This window comes from Mustela putorius, unplaced genomic scaffold, assembly GCF_011764305.1.
Source record: "Mustela putorius furo isolate JIRA1106 unplaced genomic scaffold, ASM1176430v1.1 tig00000929_pilon_pilon_pilon, whole genome shotgun sequence".
Lineage (NCBI taxonomy): Eukaryota > Metazoa > Chordata > Mammalia > Carnivora > Mustelidae > Mustela > Mustela putorius.
This window is the reverse complement of record NW_025421520.1, coordinates 1842812-1865797: the sequence shown is the minus strand read 5'-3', so window position 1 is coordinate 1865797 and position 22986 is coordinate 1842812. Positions and strand designations below refer to the sequence as shown.

The 22986-nt window shown below is 43.8% G+C and overlaps 1 protein-coding gene across 7 annotated transcripts in view; it reads right to left on the bottom strand.

The window, feature by feature from the left end:
* Nucleotides 1-10085: 10085 nt before the first annotated feature.
* The window catches only part of LMBR1 (limb development membrane protein 1), a 163685-nt gene continuing 150784 nt past the window's right edge, over nucleotides 10086-22986 (bottom strand). For 5 of the 7 annotated variants that reach the window (XM_045086285.1, XM_045086286.1, XM_045086291.1 and 2 more), the window contains 2 exons: nucleotides 16480-16641; nucleotides 10086-13346 (listed from right to left, as the gene is read on the bottom strand). In XM_045086285.1, the coding sequence (XP_044942220.1) occupies nucleotides 13261-13346; nucleotides 16480-16641 (248 nt within the window). In that variant the 3' untranslated portion in view covers nucleotides 10086-13260. The remainder of the gene's footprint in view (nucleotides 13347-16479; nucleotides 16642-22986) is intronic. The other 2 variants (XM_045086288.1, XM_045086292.1) reach the window with 1 other exon arrangement.

The following is a 22986-nucleotide window of genomic DNA, read 5'->3' as shown; positions in this document are numbered from 1 at the left end:
TGTGAACGTGGTCTCTCTCTCAAAATCCCTTACTATGCTGTACTCAGCCTTCTGGGGATGCTGAAGCTGGAAGGTAAAATGCCTCCACGGCAAGATGAAGTGAGGTGACCGACGTCGGCCCCGGGACGCAGCGTCGGGTTATTACTGGTCTTCTGATGACCTGGCAGGAGAATCGTCTGCCCGGGACCGTGGAAGCGGGACTGTGGAAGGGGGCGGTGAGCGTAGGCGTGGGGGACAGCTGTAACTCAGAGACTGCTCTGAACAAGGAATAAGCACTTCTACCCTGACGCAGCAGACGGAAGCCACGCACAGGCCTCAGGCGTCTGTTCAGAAGGCCAACGAGGCAGACGCGCCTCTCTCCTGTGCCCAGACGGGAGAGCAAGCCACGTGACCAATGCCAGGCCAGTCCGATGCCACTGCCCCAATCTTGGAAGCTGGAGGGAGAGTCCGAGTTTGCTCAGGTCATTGAGTGACAGAGTCCCCTGAGGACTGCGTGTGGCCACATCCCAACACGTTCCTGGGGAGGATGACCTGGCTCCGGCTGCCCAGACTCCCTGCGGGCCTGCCTGCCTTCGGACCCCATTTCTTGAGCTTTCCCACTGACCTCTGTGCTGCTCCATATCCTTCCAGTAAACTTTTTCCTGCGTATGTGGGTAGAATCCATTTCTGCTCTGCACAACCGAGTACTTTACTTGACATAAGAATGAGTGAGTTGTAGGCAGCAAAGTCAGAGAAATCAGTGGAAATGGCATCTGGAATTGGTCCTTACTGGGGATGAGGGCAGTGCTCAGGGATGAGTCTCGGGCAGCTGTGACAATCAATGTCAAATCAGGTCACTTTCTTATCGAAAAACCTTCTGGAATGGCATTCCCCTCAAAGGCTTGGGGAGACCCAACTCTTGACCACAGGATACTAAACAAGGACTTCGACAGAGTAGCTGCTTCTCTGGGCAGTTTGACGATGATGACACATTTTCAGGTCAAGTCACAAAACCCATGCAGACTTCTGTACGATTATAGCACAGCCTCAGGTCTCTTGTATAAAAACTGGGTCACTGACCAAGAAAAAGTTGGGGCCCCAAGAAGTGGGGCATCAGTGGAGGGCCTGAGAAAGGAACATTCTGTGATTCTACTTAAATCCATCATCGTAATCATGCTTACATTCCCAGTGGCGGGGTACTTGGCTTATCACCATGCTGATGAGTAAACTCCTAGGACAGGGAAGAGGATTTATCGGTCCTGTCGCTGGAACAGGGCTTGCTGCGACAAGCGCCCACCCCCGTTTGCCGGACAGGGGCTGGCTGGCCTGCAGTGGGCTTGGCTGGGCTTGACTGCAAACTGTGAGTTGGATCCAGATACGTTCCCTGAGCTTTGTGACTTTGGTTTCTGGCACCTGCAACCAAAGAGTTCTGACGGATACAAGAAAGCACAAACTCAGGTGGAACCAAAGAAGAGTGAACCAAAAAGGGGAAGAAAGGAGGGCGAGCCGCGCGTCACACCCACGCGCACGCGCTCTGGGAGCGAGGCCCGCTCGGTTCTGAGCTTCCTAGTCGTGGACCCAAAGGGGACACTCATGTCTGTTCCACTGTGCGTCGTGTCCCTGAGTAAAAAATAAGGCAAGTGTTCAGGAAAGAATGACTACTCTTTTTTTTTTTTTAAATGTCTCCTTTCTTCTGTTCTTTGAATTGGTAATTGGGAAGGCCCTGGAGTTGCAGCCCGCAGATGGCATTTCAAGAGCATCAGCTGTGGGGAGTTAGTGAGCTGACATCCTCCTGCCGCTGCCCCTCGGGTCTGTGTGGGCGCTCGTGGAGGCTTCCAGGCTGCGCCCTAGCACCACGGGGGTCCAGACCCGACCGCGGGGGAGCCCGCCCTTCACACAGGTCCATAGTCTCACCTCATGGGCAACCACTGCTCGTCCTCAGACATGACTTTTACCATAAAGACAAAATTAAATGACACAATAAAATGATGCCCACTTAGGCATCCCTTCAGATAGGCGGTGGTGAGTTTCATGGGACAGATTTTTAAAATGTCCCTCTGTATGCTGGCCACACCACCACCACCGACAGCGGCTTCTGTGATGCGCGCTCTGGTGCAGTCTGCTGGGGGTGCTCCCTGTAGAGCATCTGGCCGGCTTGTCCGGAATGTGCGTGAGGGCGCACTGGCCGTGCGCGTCACCGAGTCTCATGGGAAATCATCTCTAGTGCTGTTTTGATACATACTTACTTCCTAGTAAGTCCCAGGACTATTTGCTTCTTCCATACAAGACAATCTGCACGTAAATGGACATCTCTTAATAGACAACAGACGTGCAATACAGTTCACCACTGTCCAGAAGAGCGGGAAGCCCGTGAAGTGTGCTTGTGGATGGAGCCGGCCGGACCCCTCTGAGGCGAGCCCCCAGCAGCGCCAGAATTCCCACTTAAAAGAACAACACTGCACAGGGAATACAGTCAATGATAAGATGGTGACAGATGGTAGCTAACGTTGTGTACCCAAAACTAATGTGACACTGTGTGTCAACTATATGCAAAAAAATGTCAACAAAAATACAAATAAATAAACAATGGATGGATCGGATTTCTTATTCTAGCAAACTAGGCAAACTCAAATGCCTTCTGCAGCCAAGCAGGTAACAGATTAGTGAAGAAAGCAGTTGTTTTTCCAGAATTCCAAAATATGGAACTTAATGTTGCCAGATTCTCTAATACTTCAAAAGCACACCTCCCACCTCCCAATTAAAAATGCATCGGGCTCTCTGCTCAGCAGGGAGCCTGCTTCTCTCTCTCTCCCTGCCTGCCTCTCTGCCTGCTTGTGATCTCTCTCTGTCAAGTGAATAAATAAAATCTTAAAAAAAAAAATGCTTACTCTCTTGTCACCAACAGCAATATGGCACTGGCATAAAAAATAGGTCAGTGAAACAGACAGCCCAGAAACAAACCCATACCTATAAGGTCAATTAATTTATGACAAAGGAGCCAAGAATATGCAATGCGGAAAGAACATTCTCTTCAACAAATGTTGCTGGGAACCTGGACAGCTGTACACAGGAGACCGGAACTGGACCACTCTCTTACCATACACACAAGTCAACTCAAAATGGATTAAATACTTGAACCTAACACCTGAAACCATAAAACTCCTAGAAGAACACACAGTGGTAAGCTCTTCGACATCAGTCTTGGTGATGACTTTTTGGATTTGACACCAACAGCAAAGGCAACAAAAGCAAAAATAAACAAGTGGGACTGCATCAAACAAAAAAGCTGCACAGCAAACAAAACCAACACCAAAACCAAACCGAAAAAAACAAAACAAAACTAAAAAACCCGCAACAAAATGAAAAGGAAACCTACTGAATGGGACAACATGTTTGCATGTCACATACCTGCTGAGGGATTAATATCCAAATAGATAAAGGACTCATACAACCTCACAGCAAACCAAACAGTCCAACTTAAAAATGGTTCTATCCGAACAGACATCTCCCCAAAGACATGCAGACAGCCAACAGGCACGTGAAAAGACGCGCTGCTGGTGGGGAAGCAAACCGGTGCGGCCCTGTGGAAAACAGTGTGGAGGTTCCTCGGAAAACTAACGTAGACCTACCACGTGACTTTGCAATTCCACTTTTGTACACTTATCCAAAGACAAAGAAAACACTAATTCAAAAAGGTATTAGCACCCTTGTGTCCACTGCAGCAGCATTCACAACAGCCAAAGTATGGAACAGCCTGAGTGTCCATCAGGAGACGGATAAAACTGTGGTGTCCAGACGCGCTGCACATACACGCACACACTCTGCAGCTGTGAAAAGGGAAATCCTGCCCCTTGGGACATGGACGGACCCTAAAGGCATCCTACTAAATGAAGTCAGTCAGAGACAGACAGATACCATATGATCTTTCTTATATGTGGACTCTGAAAAACAACAACAAAGAAACCAGATTCATCGATACACAGAACACAGATTGGGGGTTGCCTGTGGTGGGGGATGGGGAGTGGGTGACACGGGTGGAAGTGATCAAAGGTACAAACTTCCAGTCATAAAGGAAGTCCTGCTGATGTCACGGACAGCACGGGACAAGTTAGCAGTACTGTACTGCATATTTGAAAGCTGTGGAGAGTATATAGAGATACATTCATGGTGTTATGCCCCCGAAACGAACAGAATGTTATATGACAAAGATATCTCAATTAAGAAAAGACACTGAGGTTACAGCTATAATATAGCTAGAACAGCCGTGGTATCGCAGAACTTTTGTGATTCGTGAATGCTAACTAAATCTTTAAAATGTTGAAGTGGCAAAAGCACGTGTTTTGCAGTGAGCGCCACCCCGCGCCTGTGTGCCACACACGTATCGCACAGACACACCCGGGAGGGAAGCCGCGGAGACCAAAGCCCTACTTTGTAGCCAGCACGTCCCGGGCGCGCAGAGTTTGCTTTTAGATCGATTACCACAGCGACACCCTAGGACAGCATCCAGAGCGTAACTGGCTTTGAAGAATGCCACTTCCTAACCTCATTTTCTAAAGCCACGCACTCAGGCAATGCACAGTGACTCGGCGGACGTGACTGCCAGACGTCGGGAAGCACCCGCCGTGGAGCCTTCGATTTGAGCAGAGCTCATTGGTGGCCGACAACCGAGAGCAAGAGCAGTTGTCTGGATGCACCTGGGGTCAAGATGAAAATACAAACTGTATTAAAAGACAGCAGAGGAGAGGGAAAGTCTTCCTTGACCTCTTGGATCCCTGGCTGGGTCTAAAACCTAACCCCACGAAGCCTGCTCAGCGGGAGGAAAGCACCCAGAGACGTTCAGCGCCAGTTCCGCCTGCTGCGGGACGCTTCCTAAAGAGATGAAGACCCAAAGACAGACCTACTTCACCCCATCTGATGAGGAACAGGCAGTTGTGGGACACACAACAGGCTGGGAAGTGTGAGGCAAGCCTGTAAATCGGGGAACTCGGCAAGGCCTGTTAGGATTCTTGGGGGTGAGGGGGCTCCCTTCCTCTGGGTACCGGGAGGCCGCCTCCCACAGGAGGTTTCAGGCTAAACCTCAAATTCTTTCAGCTTAAAATATTCGATATGTGAGAGTGGTGTGTCCTGAACCCAATCCCATGTTTGCTTTCTGCTTTCTGCAGGGGTGTGGACACACATCTAACTTCTCTAAAATGGTATGAGAATTTGAAATTTTTAATCTCTGGCTCTCCCAATAGTGTTATGGAATAAAGTTCTTTGTCAGCCCCAATAATCAGCAGTAATATTAAATTCATAAGCCTAAGTTATGACCTATTTCTGCTCAGAGAGGGAAAGACCTGAGATCAAAGCCTGCACTGTCCTTGGCAGATTTTCCATGAGTTTTGTTGAAAAATTGCAAGGTTCTCAGGCCTGCATGTGGAAACACACACAGAGCTTGTCAAGGAAACAGCTGCTGCACAGTATCCAAGAATGCCTGTACGAGCCTGTACTGGGTGCACAAGGTCTTTGTGAAGACACGATCGTCTCCGGATGCAGCCTCACTAGGCCACGTCTGCAGGGCTGAGATGGGCCCATCAGGGACCACAGACATTTGTGCCCTTGAGACCACACACACTTGTTTCCGTTCCTCCCTCCCCAAGTACCCGGCTTCCATCCTGAGGGCACCTTGCAGATGACTTAAAATTTTTAGGTACATGTTTCTGAACCAAGTAAAATTATTTCTTTCTTACACAATGTCTCTGGGATTTTTAAATACTTTAAATTGTTGCAAATGATTAAACAGTTGCAAAAATAGACTTCCCATATACCCTTCACCAGCTTCCCCTCGCGTCAACACACCGCAGTAAAATTATCTAAGCCAGAATTGACAATGGTACAGAAGTGTTAACTAATGTACACATTTTATTCAAATTTTGTCAACTGTCTCTGGAATGTTTTGTGAATACGAATTTTCTTTGCCAACGTAAGTGCTAATGTGTCTAAAAGAATACATCTTCCAAATTATAATTCAAGTGTACATGGTAAAGTCACCATATTAACTGGAGGTTTCCAGACAGAAGAACGAGTCACTGACCAGAAAACTACAGAAGAGTAAATTTAAGTATTAATAATTCAAAACACAAGATTAGTGTTTGTTTCGTACATTAACGGAGGAGAACATTCTTTGAAATCAGTTTATGAGATACATTAATTAGAGGATTTGAGATATAAAATTTAGGGAAAACTCAATCTTTTATGGACATTTAGTTCATGAAAACAGCATTCAAATCACACACACTGTTTAATATACGGTTCTGCCACCCTGGCCTGTCACTTGAGGAAACCGTAAAACTAGTCAAGGACAGGTTAGAATTGCGGTCGGGCGCTCCTATCAGACCTGAACGCGGCAGAGTGGACACACGAGGAGTCGCCGTCTCCGCAGAAGCCAGGCAGGGCGGCGGGGCAGCGGAGCACTCAGGGGGCATCCAAACTTTCCCAGCTGTCCTCACGGGTAGTCGCTATCCCAAGCGGCTCTTGGGAGTCCCCGCTGTCCCGTGCGGTCCCAGCCACGGCACCGTCAGCAGGAGGGAACGGGGGAGGCGGGATGGTGCTTCCGCTGGCTGACAGGCTGCTTTCAAGTCATCTTTCCGGAGGTCCCACGGGATAGGCTGCACGAACACCCAGGACAGATCCCAGCCCCACGCCCACGCCTACCTGCACGGGAAGCTGGGCACACTGGCACCCTGAAACGGGCTGGGCTGCCCGGCTCCAACAGCTGCTGTGCGGCCACTGACATCTCGGCACAACCATTATCTCATCCCCTTCAACAAAATAAATCCAGATAAAGTGTTGATGAATTATGAGAAAAAAAAAAGACATAAAAGTAGTTAGGTTTGCGGTAATTAAAACAACATGGGATCACGTGGTGAGAACGGTTGCACAACCCCAGGAATATACTACACATCAAGGAATCATGTGCTTTAAGAGTCAATTTTGTAATATGTGAATTATATTTCAAGTAGATAAGGAAAATATTAGGAAATAGTTTAGAATTCTGAGAGTAGGGAAGGTCTAAATATGATGCCAAAAAATTATGGGAAATTGTAAATTTTGCATACTTCAGAATTTAAAATTTCCATACAGAAAAAAAAAAACCCCAATGTGGACAAGTTAAAAAAACAACCAGGAAAAATACACACATCAGAAAGACAAAAATTTAATCCATAATATAGAGTTTTTATACAACAGTAAAGATATTATAAAATACCAGCAGAAAAATAAGCTAAATATATTTAATGATAATTCACAAAAGTCGAAATACAAATAGCTGATAAAAATTTAAGTTCCCAACAGCTATTAAAAATGCAAAGAAAAACAAATATTTCCCTCTCAGGTTGGCACTAATGTAAGACTGGCAAAACCCAGTGTAAGTGAAACACATCTTCACACGCTGTTGATGAGAGTACATACTGATAGGGTTATTTCTGGAAGTAGTTTGAAAATGCATTGTCTTTGAGCCACTGTAGTACCTAGTAAATAGTGGTACTGGGTCGCCTGATGCAAGCCGCTGCTCCAAACTGAACCCCTCCAAGTAATTTGTAAGAAATATGTATTCGGTCTTCCTCCCTATTCCTGGCACAGAGCTAACCTGTGGAATTTCCTAAGTGATAAGAAGATCAAGGTGTCTTTTGATATTTGTAAGAAGCCCCTTTCAACCACATCTGAGCTTATGCTAATGGGCTGTCTTTTGGAAAGCCCCTAATGATGGCCCCTGGAACCAACTACTTCGGGTCCCTCCTCTGACCTCTGGGGAGTGGGGAAGGGCTGGAGGTCAAGCTAATCACTAATGGCCAATCCTTTAATCAATCATGTGTATGTAGTGAACCTTCCATAAAAACAAAAACAGAAACACTTAACTGAAGGGATTCAGAGAGCTTCCTGGTCAGTAAGCGCATGGGGGTGCCGGGAGGCTGGTGCACCTGGAGGAGCACAGGAGCTCTGAGGGCACCCGCATCCCTGGCTCTGTGCGTCAACTCCCTCTGGGGTTCCTGAGGTGCAGCCTCTGTAGTAAACAGGTCATCTCATAAGGAAACCGTGTCCCGGGGTCCTGGGAGCTGCTCCGGCACGTTGTGGAAAGGGAGGGCGCGGTGACAACCCATGATCTAGAGCTGGTTGGTCAAAGCACATGGGACAGCCTGGACTTGGGACTGGCCTCTGAAGTGGGGGTGGGGAACCAGTCTTATGGGACTGAGCCCTTAACCTGCAGGGTCCGTACTAACTTCACGTACACAGTGTCAGAATTAAATCAGACTGAGGGACACCGATGTGGTATCCGCAGGGAACTAGGAGAACAGCTTGGTGCGGAAAACCCCCCACACATTTGGTGGCTAAAAGTGAATATTGAGAATACAGAAAAAGAAACGTTTTCACCGCTGATTTCTAAAGCAGTAAGAGAACAATGTGCTAAGATTTATGTAACCAACTATCTGTTAGTACTTCTGGCCGTTCAGGACGCTGTACCAGCTACACGGCTGACAGAACAGCTACAGCCACTCGACACTACAGCATGTCCTGGGTGCCTGGAGGCCACTGTCGGCCAGCAGTCTATCTGTCAGTAAGAGCTTTGCAAGGGAGAAGACATTAAGGGAGAAGACATTCTCTTTTCAAGGGAGAAGACATTCACACAGGATTTTTAATAACTGACAAAACTTCCTTCCTTAAATTCATATTGAAACCTCTACCTCCTCGGGGCACCTGGGTGACTCAGTGGGTTAAGCCTCTGCCTTCAGCTCGAGTCATGATCTCAGGGTCCTGGGATCGAGCCCCACATCGGGCTCTCTGCTAGACGGGGAGCCTGCTTCCTCCTCTCTCTCTCTGCCTCTCTGCCTGCTTGTGATCTCTGTCTGTCCAATAAATGGATAAAATCTTTTAAAAAATTAAAAAAATAAAAAATAAAAATAAACCCCTACCTCCTCACACACGGACACTGAAGGTCTTCCTGCCCACACCGATTCTCAGGAATAATACCCATCAGGGGCGGCTACCCTACTTTCTCAAAACCTATGCTTCTGAACTTGACTTCTCCAGCATGTTCAGGAAGAATGTAACACCAAAATCACATTCAAAAATAACTGGGCTTTGTCTGAATTTCCTATTTGATCACATTTGAACTTGAAAACACTTTTACCTAATTGAACCACACAGAATAGGAAGTTAAATAACTTCTCTTCAAAACTAGATCCCAGCTCTACTCCTCCAAGAAATATGGATCAAGTACCTAGTTTTGAAATTTTAAAATCCAGTTTTTGGAGTTTCAGCAATTTCTATTGATTTTAATTACATTTTTTGCAGTGCAACAAGTAACACGCATAGATAATACTTTGGCTTCAGTAGCATTTGCAATAATGAATTTTACCTAATATTCAAAAGCCAAAAAAAGTTCTTGTGTTCATTCATCTTTCAACTAGATCCTGGAAATCATGTTTTTCAAATGAAAGTTGACCATTCACTAGTATTAGTGTGGTTTGTGTCTAGTATTCTAAAATATAGAACAGAAAATGCCAGCAGTCATCACATACAGTAAAAGTAGGTACTACTTTGTTAAATATTTGTTTACATGTATAGAAGTGTGTGTGTGCGTGTGTGTGTTACAATGCAAAAGCATTTCTTCCTGTGGTCAGAGAGCTGGAGAGCCATTGCTGCAAAGGCTTCTGTGTCTCAGTGAATCCAGCAGATGCCGATGCCATTTATTCTTCCGGGAGCTCTGGATTAAGCTGCCAGACCCAACCACGTAGGCGTGGCTCATTCCTTTTATGGAAAAGATTAGAAGAATCAAATACTTCTAAGTAACTCAAAGAATTACATGACATAAGTGATTTCAATTGCTGATGCTACATTTTAGCTGCAAATGGTTGGAAGAAATTCATCGACCAATAACTCCACAACAAAAAGAGAGAGAAAACGTTCATTTCTTCCTCAGTCCAACATCTCACCAGAACCATTACTGCCCTTTCTAGAATTGACATGGAAGTAACGTACATACACCCTTAAGTTTTAGCCACGATGGTATTTAAGATTTAAGACAAAAACAAAAACACATTTGAATGCTTTTAAACCAAAACATGAAATCACTTTTTGTAAAATTTTAATTTCTAAGACATTTAAAGTCACACTAAAAGAATCTCATAGAAACAAACAAGGCCAACAGATCATTTGTAAACAGAACACTCTGTAAACAAAAGTAATATACCAGTGCATCTAAACATTATTTTAAAAGTAACATACCAGTTTTTTAAGCCAGTACTACATATATACTCCTATTTAAAAAAAAATTATTTTAAGAACTCTGCCTTTATACATTAAATACTGTGCTAACAAAGAAAACCACATAGGGTTTTCAAAGGCCGTGAGCTTGTGCTGTGGGCAGCTTAAGTGGTTATGGGTGCACAGACAGGTCTATTATGCTCCAGCAAGGCAAGGCTGATGTCCAAGCCCCTGAAAACAGGGGCACGCAGTACACTCCTCGAACACATGCAAGAGTCAAACCATGCAGAAGACTTCATTCTCATCCAGTGATCAACCAAAGTCACGATGTGGCCTGAAGCAGCTAGCACGCGTGTGTGCACGTGTGCGCGTGCATGGGTGTGCGATTTTTACACAGTCTCTTCTTTTAGAGCAGGTCCGTTTTTATAAAGAATATATGCAAAGCTAAGTAAATACTGAATCTAAGAAATATCTTGGAAAAGAGTAAAAATTATAAATGTTATCATCCATAAAACTTAGAATTTCAAAATGAGTATTGCAGAACCAAGGAATATTTAGAGTTGGTAAGTCGCCCCCAGAAACTGTTTAACTACAGTGTCTAATGCCCCTTAAAGTGGATCCTAAAGTGAGAAAGAGTCAACAGAGCGTCTGACTTCACACAGTCCCCTAGATGCCCCACACCCAATGAGAACACCGGGGCCATCCCCAGGGCCACTCTAATCACGGGCACAGGGCACTCCGGCATCAGGCCCCCTGCCTCCTCCTTGGCCAGCACAACTACAACAAATGAAAGGCCTGAGGTGCACCTATGCTTTCCAGACTCCAAGTGCTCGGCCTTAGTGCGCTGCCACCCATTTCCGTCGTGGCCTCATGCAGCCTCCCGTGTGTCCAAGGGAAGCATCTGTGTTCAGACTAAGTCTCTCACTCAAGAGGAAGACTCCTGTGTACGTAACCAGGAATAAACTCTTTGTGGAACCCCAAGCTGCTGTACTCATGCAGCAAACAGTACGTAACCACCTGCACTTGTCCCCACAGAAGGCATCTGAGACCCAAGATTCCACCCGTCTTCCATGTGAACTGTATCCTGTCTCAAAAGCAATGAGGATGTACCCAGTAACAGCTGCAGGAATTTATAATACACTCCACTGTTCACTAATCCAAACCTGGCCTAAGTTTTCCACTGGAAAGAAACTTTCAAATGAACAAAGAATTGATACAGACATTGAAAAGTTTAATATTTTACTCAGAAATTTTCAGACATCTTACAAATACCCAAAAACTTCCTATGGATGTGCCCAGAAGCTAGTGTAAGTTACAAGTGAGGTTCTTTTATGTAAAGAACTTTCTTTTTCTTCTCCCCTTGACCTAGTTTGCTCAAAATATGGATTGCAAGCAAGTTTCAGAAAAACCACAGCCTGCATTTAATGTTTAAATAGGTGTAACTACCAGTGAAAGTAGGAAATGGCCAACTTCTATTAATTTTCTCAGTATGCAGCTCCTACGTGGAGAGATTTACCAATTTACGGAGTGTTGTTTAGAATCACAAAACGTTCTTTTATTTTAAAACTGGACTGTATTTTAGTGAGCAGAGAAGCTTGGAAGGAAATGCAGAGGTTAAATAAAGGAGAGGTATACACAATGGAACTTAGGAATACACAGATAAAATTTTCTTATTATTTTGGCTCTAAGTGGCAATTTTTTATGTCAAGTATATACAGCCTGATTTTCATAAATTTCTCCAAAAAAAAACCCTTTAAACTCAACAATTTGAGAAAAATGTTCTTTTACTTTTGTCTGAACACAATCTGTTGCCATACACTTAGTGCATGTGAACATACGCATTTACAGAGACTGCGTAACTACGAAGTGTGTGCAAAGGGGCTCATCTCTTATTTCTGCATGCACAGTCTCCAGTACTCTATCCGAGGGGATGGATGGTAACACAGAGTACAATTTTACAGTTTTTATTCAGTGGACTTAACGTCAAGAAGCCATCCCCAGAATTATTTACAACTTAGTAACTGAGTGATTATCAGATCATGAAACATTGAAAAACTATTCGTACATCATGAATGCTGATACTGTGCCCCTGGGTGTCAAACTGGTAACTTTAGTGAGTCTGAGGTTTAAACCGGCATATACAAAAGGAGCCCAGGCCTGAAGAATGTGTTGACAGAAGGGGTTTCTACCACAGAGCATTCGTAGTTTCATAATGGACACAGGAGAACAAGGAACTGAGAGACTTTAGAAAAAAAGCTTAAAAAAATTGAGTGTACATAGAGCCTATAAGGCAAAATCTAAGTTACAAGTGTATTCGACACCAGCAACTATGTTACGAGAAGTAATACTGAATTCTATACACATAAGATGTCAGAGAACTATGATCACAGATAACTTCCTACGTAGCTGACCACACTCCGTACAGTGGAAGATTTCCCATGCTGTTCTACCACGGATCAGGTTTTCAAAAGAATTTCTTATTTTTCCTCAACTCAAAGTCCAACCGATATCATTCTGAAATATAAACCAGAACTACGCGTCTGTCTTTTTCTTTAAGGAAGTGAACAACAGCTTTGCGCACTACCGTTCCAATGCCCCCACTGCCATGGCGGCATCCGGAAACCTGCTTTTTTGCGGGGCCTTCACTTCACATCCAAATACCAAGGATGCCTTTCTCGATGCCTTCTCCATTTTGAATAAAATATATAATGGGATTGAACTGAATTCTTAGAAAGCCCCCAAGTTCGCCTTTCCTAATATTCCCATATGGGTGATTGTATCGACTGATGCAAGCAAATGTGTCCACAGAAGAATGTGCTGCCCTACGGAGCCGCGTCTGGCTGGAAACTGTGGGGTCCTTCACACAGCTAAAGGAGAAGGCTTGCGGCAGCCAAGTTCTCAGGAGGTTACGGAAGAAACGGTGCTGCCAGGCCCCGGCCCTAAATGTGAAGCCCAGTCAGTGCGTGTCATTTCGGACCGGCGGGGATGTCGGGAGTGTGGGGCTCCCGGGTCCTTGATCGCAGAGAGCTGCTGCGTGTCTCACAGTGCTTTGTGATGCCCGTTTGCAGACGGCTTTGATGTTTCTGAATCCCTTGAAGTATCTGATAAGTGGAGCTTATGAAGCCCTGCAGAAAAATTAAGAAAATGGTGAGAAATGATGTACTGTGGCGTAGGTGGGCAGAGGGCTAATGAGGCGGAGTGTCAAGGGTTACTGAGAAAGCTGTGATGTGCTGGCCAGACCCCCTTTAGGGTGAAAGATCTCTTGTCCCCACTGGAGGTTCCCTGGCGGCCTAAGCAGAGGACAGTTGTCTCTCAGGAAGCCATGCCTTCTCCTCAACTCTGCAGCTCTGGGGCCCAAGGAAGCTACTGGTTTCTTCTCTCAGCACAGTGAGTTCCTTCTCTACCTCCTGCCCTCCAGACCAATCCCAAGAGCACCCTCTCATATACCTGCTCCTCCAAGCTTGTCCGAGCCCCGAAGTGTGCTTCCCAGGGGAACTAACATGAGGCAAGTATGATCCCACTTTTGTTTTAAAATACACACAAGCAAGTATGCATACAGGAAGACATACAGAAAGACCCACCAAAGTATGAAGCACGTAATTAAGAGGAGAAACAATGGAAAACATGGCATAAAGAAAAGGAGAAGAAATGGCAAAAGAATAAATGGAACATAAATGTTTCATTATTCAAAGATACTTCACAGAATAAAAAAATTATCACTATCTTTAAAAGTCACATTAGTTTCCCTCTGTATCACCCATCAGTCAATCACATAATATGCCTGATATATACAACACTGTGCAACTCAACAGGGAAAACAGGCAGAAGGAAATGTGAGAGTTCATGCGGCACCAAAGCCCTCGGCACTTATTAATGAGACGAAGCAACAACGATGTTCAAGAATACATAACCAGCTCGTCTATGGAAACGATGGTGAGCAAACATTTTTATGAGGCTCAGCCTTTGTGACACATCAAAAACACACTTGGATAAGATTCGATTCCCCTAAGATTTTAGAAATCTGTCTACCTGGCTGTTAAGCAATTTTATACTGCTCTTCAGTCAACACAGCACTCTGAATTTTGAAGTTTCTACCACCTGCACATCTTAATGAAAGAAAAGGTAAAACTGACCCTGTCTATGATGGATGAATGGGAAGGAAAAAAGAAAGCAATCCAATCCAAGCAACAGTTCTGGCCCCGGGAAAGGCCAGACCACGGAGTGACAACAGGAACCCGTGGCTGCTGGGTGTGGGGAGGCGCCTTTAGACAGGGCTGTTCGAAAAGGAACGCAGTGGAGAGAGCAGCAGAGCGGTGATCAGTGCTCGAAGTGAAAAGGAATCCCCCTGGAGGATAGATTATTTCCATTATTACTTCTAAAACCTGGGTGCAGCACAGGGTCCACATCTTAAAAAAAAAACAACAACAAAAAACAGAACTGTAATGTCTCTCTCTGCAGAAGCAATCGCCTCCCCCATGACCAGGTTTCTAGCTACTGTGTACCAGACACTCGGAGACAAGTACTATCCTTATCAGTGGACACAGAAGCAGCAGAAAGGACTACAAAACAAAGGGATGGGGGGAGATGGGTTAAATTTTGTAATCAAATTATGATTCCCAATGAAATCAGATTTAAGATCTCAGATCACACACTATTACATATACTTAATGAGGATCCTTTTTTTATGTATAATGCATTTCTTCCCTCAAGCATTCCAAAGAGTAACAGAAAACACTTGGGCAAAAAAAGCAAATCTATCTATTAGTTTTACACAAGTCTTGATAATTCGACTGCCTGTTATGGTCAAAGAGCCGACACAACATACGTGACCTCACCTTAGGTTGACCGAAATTTCACTATATTAATAAAGACTTCCTTCAAAAGAAGAGATCCAGAATACTTAACTCAAAACCAAACTCACTGCGCCTCATCTACAACTGTCCATGTTGGTGACCGGGAGAGGGGAAGTCATCCGACACACCGCTAACGCATCTCACTGATGCTACCGTGGCCTTAAACATGAAGTTCTAACTTTAGACATTTGGTTCAGAGAGCTGCTGATTCCCGCCTCACCCTGCAGCTTTTAACCTGGCCAGCGTTCTGAAAGCGAGGCCTGAAAATCCATCAAGTACCCGCTGCTCCAGCTGAAACGAGATGTCACTTCTGCTTGCAGGCACTGCTGTACCGGCCATCTGCTCACGGGGCGAATTTAGGAAAATATGGATGAATAGATAATTTGAAGTCTTTTTTCCTTCCCAAAGGTCATCCCTTCAATCACAGAGTTGGAAGAACTTGGTCGGGTGCGAAGCTCTATTGTTGCTCAGGTTGAAGTTATGGGGACCTTAATGAATCAATCACCATGTAGCCTTTTGCAATAGCTAAAAGCCACAATGGAACACAAAGTACAAGCGTTCAAATGATGTCACGTTAGGTAAATGACCTAATGTCAGGATTTTCTATAATAAATCACTGCCTTTCCCTTCTTTTATTCTAAAATTACTCCAAACCCAAGAGGGTTTATATAGCAAGATAGTTTATATTGCCCTGGTATTCCTACAATATAAAATAAAACTAATAAAAAATATAAAATAAAATAAAAACTTATAAAATGTTTAGTTCTAATGTTGATGTGGGCATGAAAAGCTCATTTATAAGTTTCATTTATACCCTTTATATCTTAGCCAAACCGAAAGTTTTTTTAAGACTATCACAATGCATGTGACTTATGGAATACATGATAATGAAAGCCCCCCTCCTATTAACGACAAGAATATTATTATTTTTATCCTGAGTTACTCGGCTTACTGTGGAGAATTATGGATCAGCCTGATACCTATAAAGTCCACGTAATCAAAAGAAATCTGTAACTAAAAAGTGGTAAGTGGTTTCACTACCAAAAACGAAGTCTCCAGCCCATTATCAGCTTCACCTTGCCTCGACCACCATCATCGTAATAAAAAAGCTGATTTTACTGAACTTATATGATGTGCCAGGAATCTGCTCAGGCCCTTAAAATAAACATTCCAGTTAATATTCAAAACAGTCCTCGAGAGAAGAGACTGTCACCATTTTACAGATGACAAAGCTGAGGCTTAACGAGGTAATTTCACAGGAGAACATAAACAGTAAGTAGTGGGTCAGAAATGGAATCTCTATGGTTATACATAGTAGGAAAAATGAACAGATGAAGATTAATCCAAATGACAAAATTAAAAATTAGTAGAAAGAGAGAAAAATACCCATAAACCTTGGGATTACCTAGGGCCTTGAAAAGTTCTTCTCGCACAGCAGAGGTGAATTTTCTGACCAGACACAATGTTGTCACAATAGCAAAAAGCAAATTGTAGGATAATACAATATAGAAATTTCCCAGCCAATTAAACCTTCCAAAGTCTCCAAGTAGATCAAATCTAGTGATTCCTGTTAAAAATAAATAAAATAACCCTTAATAAAAACAGGTACGATATATTTAAATTCGTTACACAGTCAAGTACAAGTAGATAAAACTCCGTGGACTTTCTCATCTGGAACCCCAGTCAGAATTTGTAATCGTTAACTTGTGGAACAAACCCAGCCGGTCCTAACCGACTCTCTCCATATGCCACAGCCTCTTGGAAGTGATGAGGCTGGAGCGACCGTCCCTTGCCACTCAGTCCACGCACATCGACCGGAGATCTGCTGCGCTGCTCACGGAGAGAAAGGGCACAGTGTGCTCAACTGAAAAAGGAAACAAGGGTCCTGAGGGAGGAGGCGACACTGGACACGCCCTCCTAGCTCCCACCCCTCTGCTGTGTGGTCCCTCTCTTCGTGCAGCGACCAGGTCAAACCTCACCTCCTTAGAAAGGGCACCTGTTTCCTCCACATGAAACAGCCGGACCCTCCAAGGTCGTCTACCCTAATTACACATCTTTGTAACACGTGCTACTGGAAATACTTCTTTTCCTTTCTGGTTTATTTTTTGCTGACTTTCCCACTAGTACATAAGTTCTATGAGAAAAGGGACTTTTTTTTTTTTTCACCCCTATAATCCTAATGCCCGGAGCAAAGCTTGTCCATGTCTTAGTAGTTACTACATAAACGAATCAACAACTAGGGTGATTCCTTTCTGGGTTGGTGGGGTGGGGCGCATTGGGGATAAAAGCATTATTAACCTGAGCGGGACACCACAGGCTTGAAGAGTAAAATGGCAAATCCAGAAAAGGCAGTGAAGTTACTTAAATTCACCTATACACATTTTTAAAAGTCTTTTTATTCAAAAGAATAATTCAAATAGTCATTCTATTTAGTAATAATGTGCCCTAAGCCAAATATTTACTGGAAAGAATACGTGAATGTTAGAGCTCCTCCGACCCCTGGTAAATAAGTAATGGCACTCAGGTAGTTCGTCAAGCAACAGATGACGAGACTGCTGCCAAGCTTCAGGGAAGAAACTGGAGTTATCTGGGGCCACATAAAATTGTAAACATAACGGACGGTGTAAACAAAATCCTGCACCCCGCTATTGTTTGAGTGGTCTAAGGATTTCAAGAGTAACCCAACTTCCCTCTATCAGCTGACTTTTGAACTTAGCTCTCATTCCCACCAAAGCAATCCCATCATCCCTATAGGGCCAGACTCCACAAAAGCAGTGCATACAGACAACAGAATAACCTTCATACCCAAAAGCATCCCAATAGTAGGAGGTTTCAAGAGCTAGTTCCTTTTTAATTGTTTTTTTTAAAGATTTTATTTGTCAGAGAAAGAGAGAGCACAAGGAGGGAGAGCAGCACGCAGAAGGAGAAGCAGGCCCCCTGCTGAGCAGGGAGCCCGATGTGGGACTCGATCCCAGGACCCTGGGATCATGACATGAGCTGAAGGCAGATGCTTAACCAACTGAGCCACCCACGTGTCCTAAAAAGTAATTCTTCTATGGCCACATTTACACAGGGCCAATGTATTTGAACTTGAGAGACAATAGTTACCATAATATTTTAAAGAGAAGATTAATAAAAACATACAACAAAATATCTTTTTAAGGAAGGTGAAGGGACCCAGACCCCAGGAGAATATGCCACATAGACCACAAATCCTAAGTCATGACAACAAGCTCGGCTGCAGTTTCTCAAAGCCTTAATAAAAGGTCACTTTCTCTGGGGCACCTGGGTGGCTCAGTCGGAGAAGCGTCTGCCTTCGGCTCAGGTCACGATCTCAGGGTCCTGGGATCGAGCCCCATGAGGCCACATCAGGCTCCCTGCTCAGTGGGGAGGCTGCCTCTCTCTGCCCCCTGCCCCGTGCTATCTCTCAAACAAACAAAATCTTCAAAAAAAAAAAAAAAAAAAAAAAAAACCAACAAAAAAATTTACTTTGTCAAAAGGAATACAGATCTAATTACGTATTGTAGTTTTCAAACAAAGTACCATTTAATTTAACCTAGGAAGTTATCTATAGACAGGATACAGTCCTTCCAAAACAAATTTCAATGATTTCAGCCCAAGGATCCCAGATAAGTAGTTTATTTGATCTTTAGGATCAAAGACTCCTTTGACAATCTGGTGAGGGCCATAGATCTCTTCACAAGAAAAACAAGAGATGCACACACACACAGACACACACACAAAATCTTGCATATGATGAAGCTGATTTACAGAGAAAACTGCTGGATCACTAAATAAAAACCCTGGTCTAGAAGCTCCAGAAAAGTCTTACGTGGTCTCAAGACATTTTAATCATATACCACTATTAGCAAAATTAGCACACATATAATTAACACACATAAACCCACATATTAGCAAAATTAGAACACATGTATGCAATATATGTGTATTTAATTATTTTAAAACTATGTATGTACTGGCTTTTACATTATACACAAAGCACAGACTTTTAAAAAAGTAAGAACAATAGAAGTAAATAGAAGTTCTCACGGTTTCTTCACATAGCCCAGTGACTTACTCTGTGAATGCTGGGGGACAAACCACTTTGGAGGGCACTGGTAACTGGCACACGCTAACTGGTACCTCAGCTGCCAGCCTGAACCCAGCCAACATACCACACTGGGACAGAAGTTCCACACAGAGCGCAGTGAGGAGAAGGGTGCACTTAGCACAGGGAGATTGGAAGGTCTGTTATGAACAATGGGAAGTGCTCGCACTAGGACTTCTTAGTGGATTCAACTTGGTATCCTGAAAGTCAAGGTCAAGACTTCAAATGAAACCCAAGACAGAGAGTAGTCTCCTCCTTATATGTTTGGTCCCCAGGACATCTCAGGTTGACCTCACAGACAGAAACCCAGGAGCCTATTGCTACAGTGCACCAAAGCACTAAACAAAGTATTAGATTAGTTCTAAAGATGCTATTGTTTCAAACTGAATTTAAATATCTAATGAACATTGTCTGATTAAAAGGTCACTCTGGATGACACATGCAGGTCTTCGATTATGAAAATCTTCTGTAAGACTGAACAGCAAGAAACTTGAAACAATCACTTCCCTAAACTTCCCTCTGAGAGGTTGAGGTCAGAGCAATAAACTGTAAAATGTACTTTTTTGTTAAAAGCACCAACACTTAAGAAAAAGTAACAATACTTAAAATTTTAACAACACTTATGGTATAAATGTATAATACTTCAAAATCTCTATTTCTGAAGGTATATAAAAAGGTATTAAGGCAGCATATTTTAAAATACTATTAACTAAAAAATTTCAATTATCAAATGCTGTTATTTAACTCTCCTTGTCAAATACTGAATGCTCACTCCCAACCTGAAGTCATTTCTTTAAAAGATAAGTAAAACATATACAAGGTGAAAAGCCTAATTAGTTAAGCAGTGGCTATGCATAGGCCATATTATCTGTGAATAAAATGCACTATAATGCAGTAGACAATGCTCTATGCATAATTCCTTGAATATAGATCTTTTTCTATTCATACCTATACAAGAACCAAGGTACAAAACCTTATTTCAGGAAAGAGCTGGTTACTCCGCCAACAATATGATTCACGAGAATTTACCTTCACTAACCCCCCGGACTTGACTCTGATTTCTAGCAAATATATTCCTGTTCCTTACTAGCAAGAAGAAATTGAGAGTTTATAGGGCTTGACACACTGAAGCAATCATTAAAGTAACTTTATCAGTAAACCATATGTGCTGGCATCTCACAAAAATGGCTGACACGATATCCACGGCGTTAATGGAAGATTACCAAAAAGAACACACACATCTTGTCATACAAGATAAATTTGTAAGTTAAATGTTCTCTGACAAAACAAGAAGACTGGGGCACCTGGGTGGCTCAGTCAGTTAAGCATCTGAATCTTGATTTCAGCTCAGGTCTTGATCTCAGGATTGTGGGATCAAGGCCTGCACTGGGCTCTGAGCTCAGTGGGGGAGTCTGCTTGAGATGCTCCCTCGCCCTCTTCCTTTGCCCCTCCCCCAACTCATGCACACAGTCTCTAATAAAATAAACCTTAAAGGGGTGCCTGGGTGGCTCAGTGGGTTAAAGCCTCTGCCTTCAGCTCAGGTCATGAGCTTAGTCCATTAGGGCTGCTGTAACAGAATATTATAGACTGGGTGGCTTATAAACAACAGACATTTTTTTTTTTTCACAGTTCTGCAGGCTAGAAGTCCAACATCAAGGCTCCAGCAGACATAGTGTCTGGTGAGGGTCCACTCCCAGGTTCACAGACAGCTATCTTTTCACTGTAACCTCACATGGCAGAAAAGGACAAGAGAGCTCTCTGGGGCCTCTTTCATAAAGGCACTAATCCCATTGATGAAGGTGACCTATCATTTCCTACAGGCACCATCCTCCTAATATGATCACACGGGGAATTAAGTTTCAACATACAAATTGGTGGGGGGGCCTGACACAAACATTTAGTGTATAGCATTCATCCAGCAAACTGAAGAGGAGGAAACACCTCTGGATACTTTCAATCAAGATAGCATTACTCACATAATCAAAGTCTGAAAAAAGTCATTAACAAGAAAAAGGAACTACAGGAGTGCCTGGGTGGCTCAGTGGGTTAAAGCCTCTGCCTTTGGCTCAGGTCATGATCTCAGGGTCCTGGGATCAAGCCCTGCATCAGGCTCTCTGCTCAGCCGGGAGCCTGCTTCCTCCACTCTCTCTGCCTACTTGTGATTTCTCTCTCTGTCAAATAAATAAATAAAATCTTAAAAAAGAAAAAAGAAAAAGGAACTATAGATTTGTGCACTCATAAATACAGATAAAAAATCCTAAACAAAATTTTAGTACATTATACACATACACACACACACACACACACAGAAAAAAGATACTATGTCATGACCAAGTGGGGGTATCCCAGGAATGCAAGATTGGCTTAATAATCAAGAATGACTCAGTGTAGGAAAGCAAGATGGCAGAGGAGTAGGAGACTGAAATATCATCAGGTCCCAGAAGTGCCGCTAGATAGTTATCAAAGCATTCTGAACACCTACAAATTCAACAGGAGATCAAAGAGAAGAAGAGCAGCAGTTCTAGGAACAGAAAGTCAACCGCTTTCGGGAAGGTAGGACGCGCGGAGAAATGAATCCGAAGAGACGGGAAGATAGACGAGGGGGAGGGACCAGCGCCCGGCAAGTGAGAGAGCAGCAGAGCACAAAATCGGAACTTTTGGAAGTCTGCTCCATGGAGGCACGTTACTCCAGAGGCTATATGGGGGGTGGAGCCCTTGCAGGAACAGTGTGGTCTCAGGTCTCTCAGGGTGACAGGAAGACCAGGGGTGTCTGAATGTGGCAGAGCTCTCAGGAATCAGAGTGGGGAAGCTGACTACAGACACAAAGCCGAGGAGTGGGCTCTCAGCTCACGGTTACCTTAAACTGTAATCCAAGGCACACTCGGGCCACTGTTCTTCAAACAGGGTCCCCACAAGTGGCAGATCCGGGGAGACTCACCTTCCTCCTCCAGGAGGAGTGGCATGGGACCACGCTGCAGGAATCTGCTAGGTCTGGAGACTCCAAACAGGGCTGTGAGCCAGGGACAGGAATGTTCGGTCACAGGCCAGGTGAGCATGGAGTGCAGCAGGAGACCAGGGAGATGGGAGGGATTGACCGCTTCTCTCTGAGGGCACACTGAGGAGTGGGGCCCTGAGCTTTCGGCTCCTACAAGCCAGAGATTGGGAGGCCGCCATTCTCATTCTCATCCTCCAAAGCTCTATGGAAAGCACTCAGGGAACAAAAACTCCCCAGCATGAATCCAAGCAGATTGTCTAGCCTGGCCTCTGGCAAGGGCGGTGCAATTCCGCCTCGGGCAAAGACATTTGAGAATCACTACCACAGGCCCCTCCCCCAGAAGATCAGCAAGAACATCCAGCCAAGACCAAGTCACTGATCAAAAAGAACTGCAGAACTCCAGAGCTAGGGGAAGCAACACATAGAATTCAGGGCTTTTTCCCCATGATCCTTAAGTCTTTCAAAGTGAAATTTTTTTTTTAATTTTTCTTTTACCTGGTCTATTTTTTAAAATTTTTCCTCTTTCTTATTTTAATGTTTCTTAACTATTTTCTTATCAATACCTTATTTAAAGAATCTTTTAAAATTTTCATTGTTATAGTCTATTTTATCCCTTCATTATATTTAACCTTTTTTTTTGTATACATATAGACTTTTTTTCTTTAAAAATTTGAGACACAATTTCTTCTGATAAATCAAAATATACCCTAAATCTAGCACATGGTTCTAGTCTCCAGCCTGATCACATTCGTTCCTTTTTATTTTTTTTTCAACCAACTTCTTATTTTATCAATTCCTTTTTTAGAATC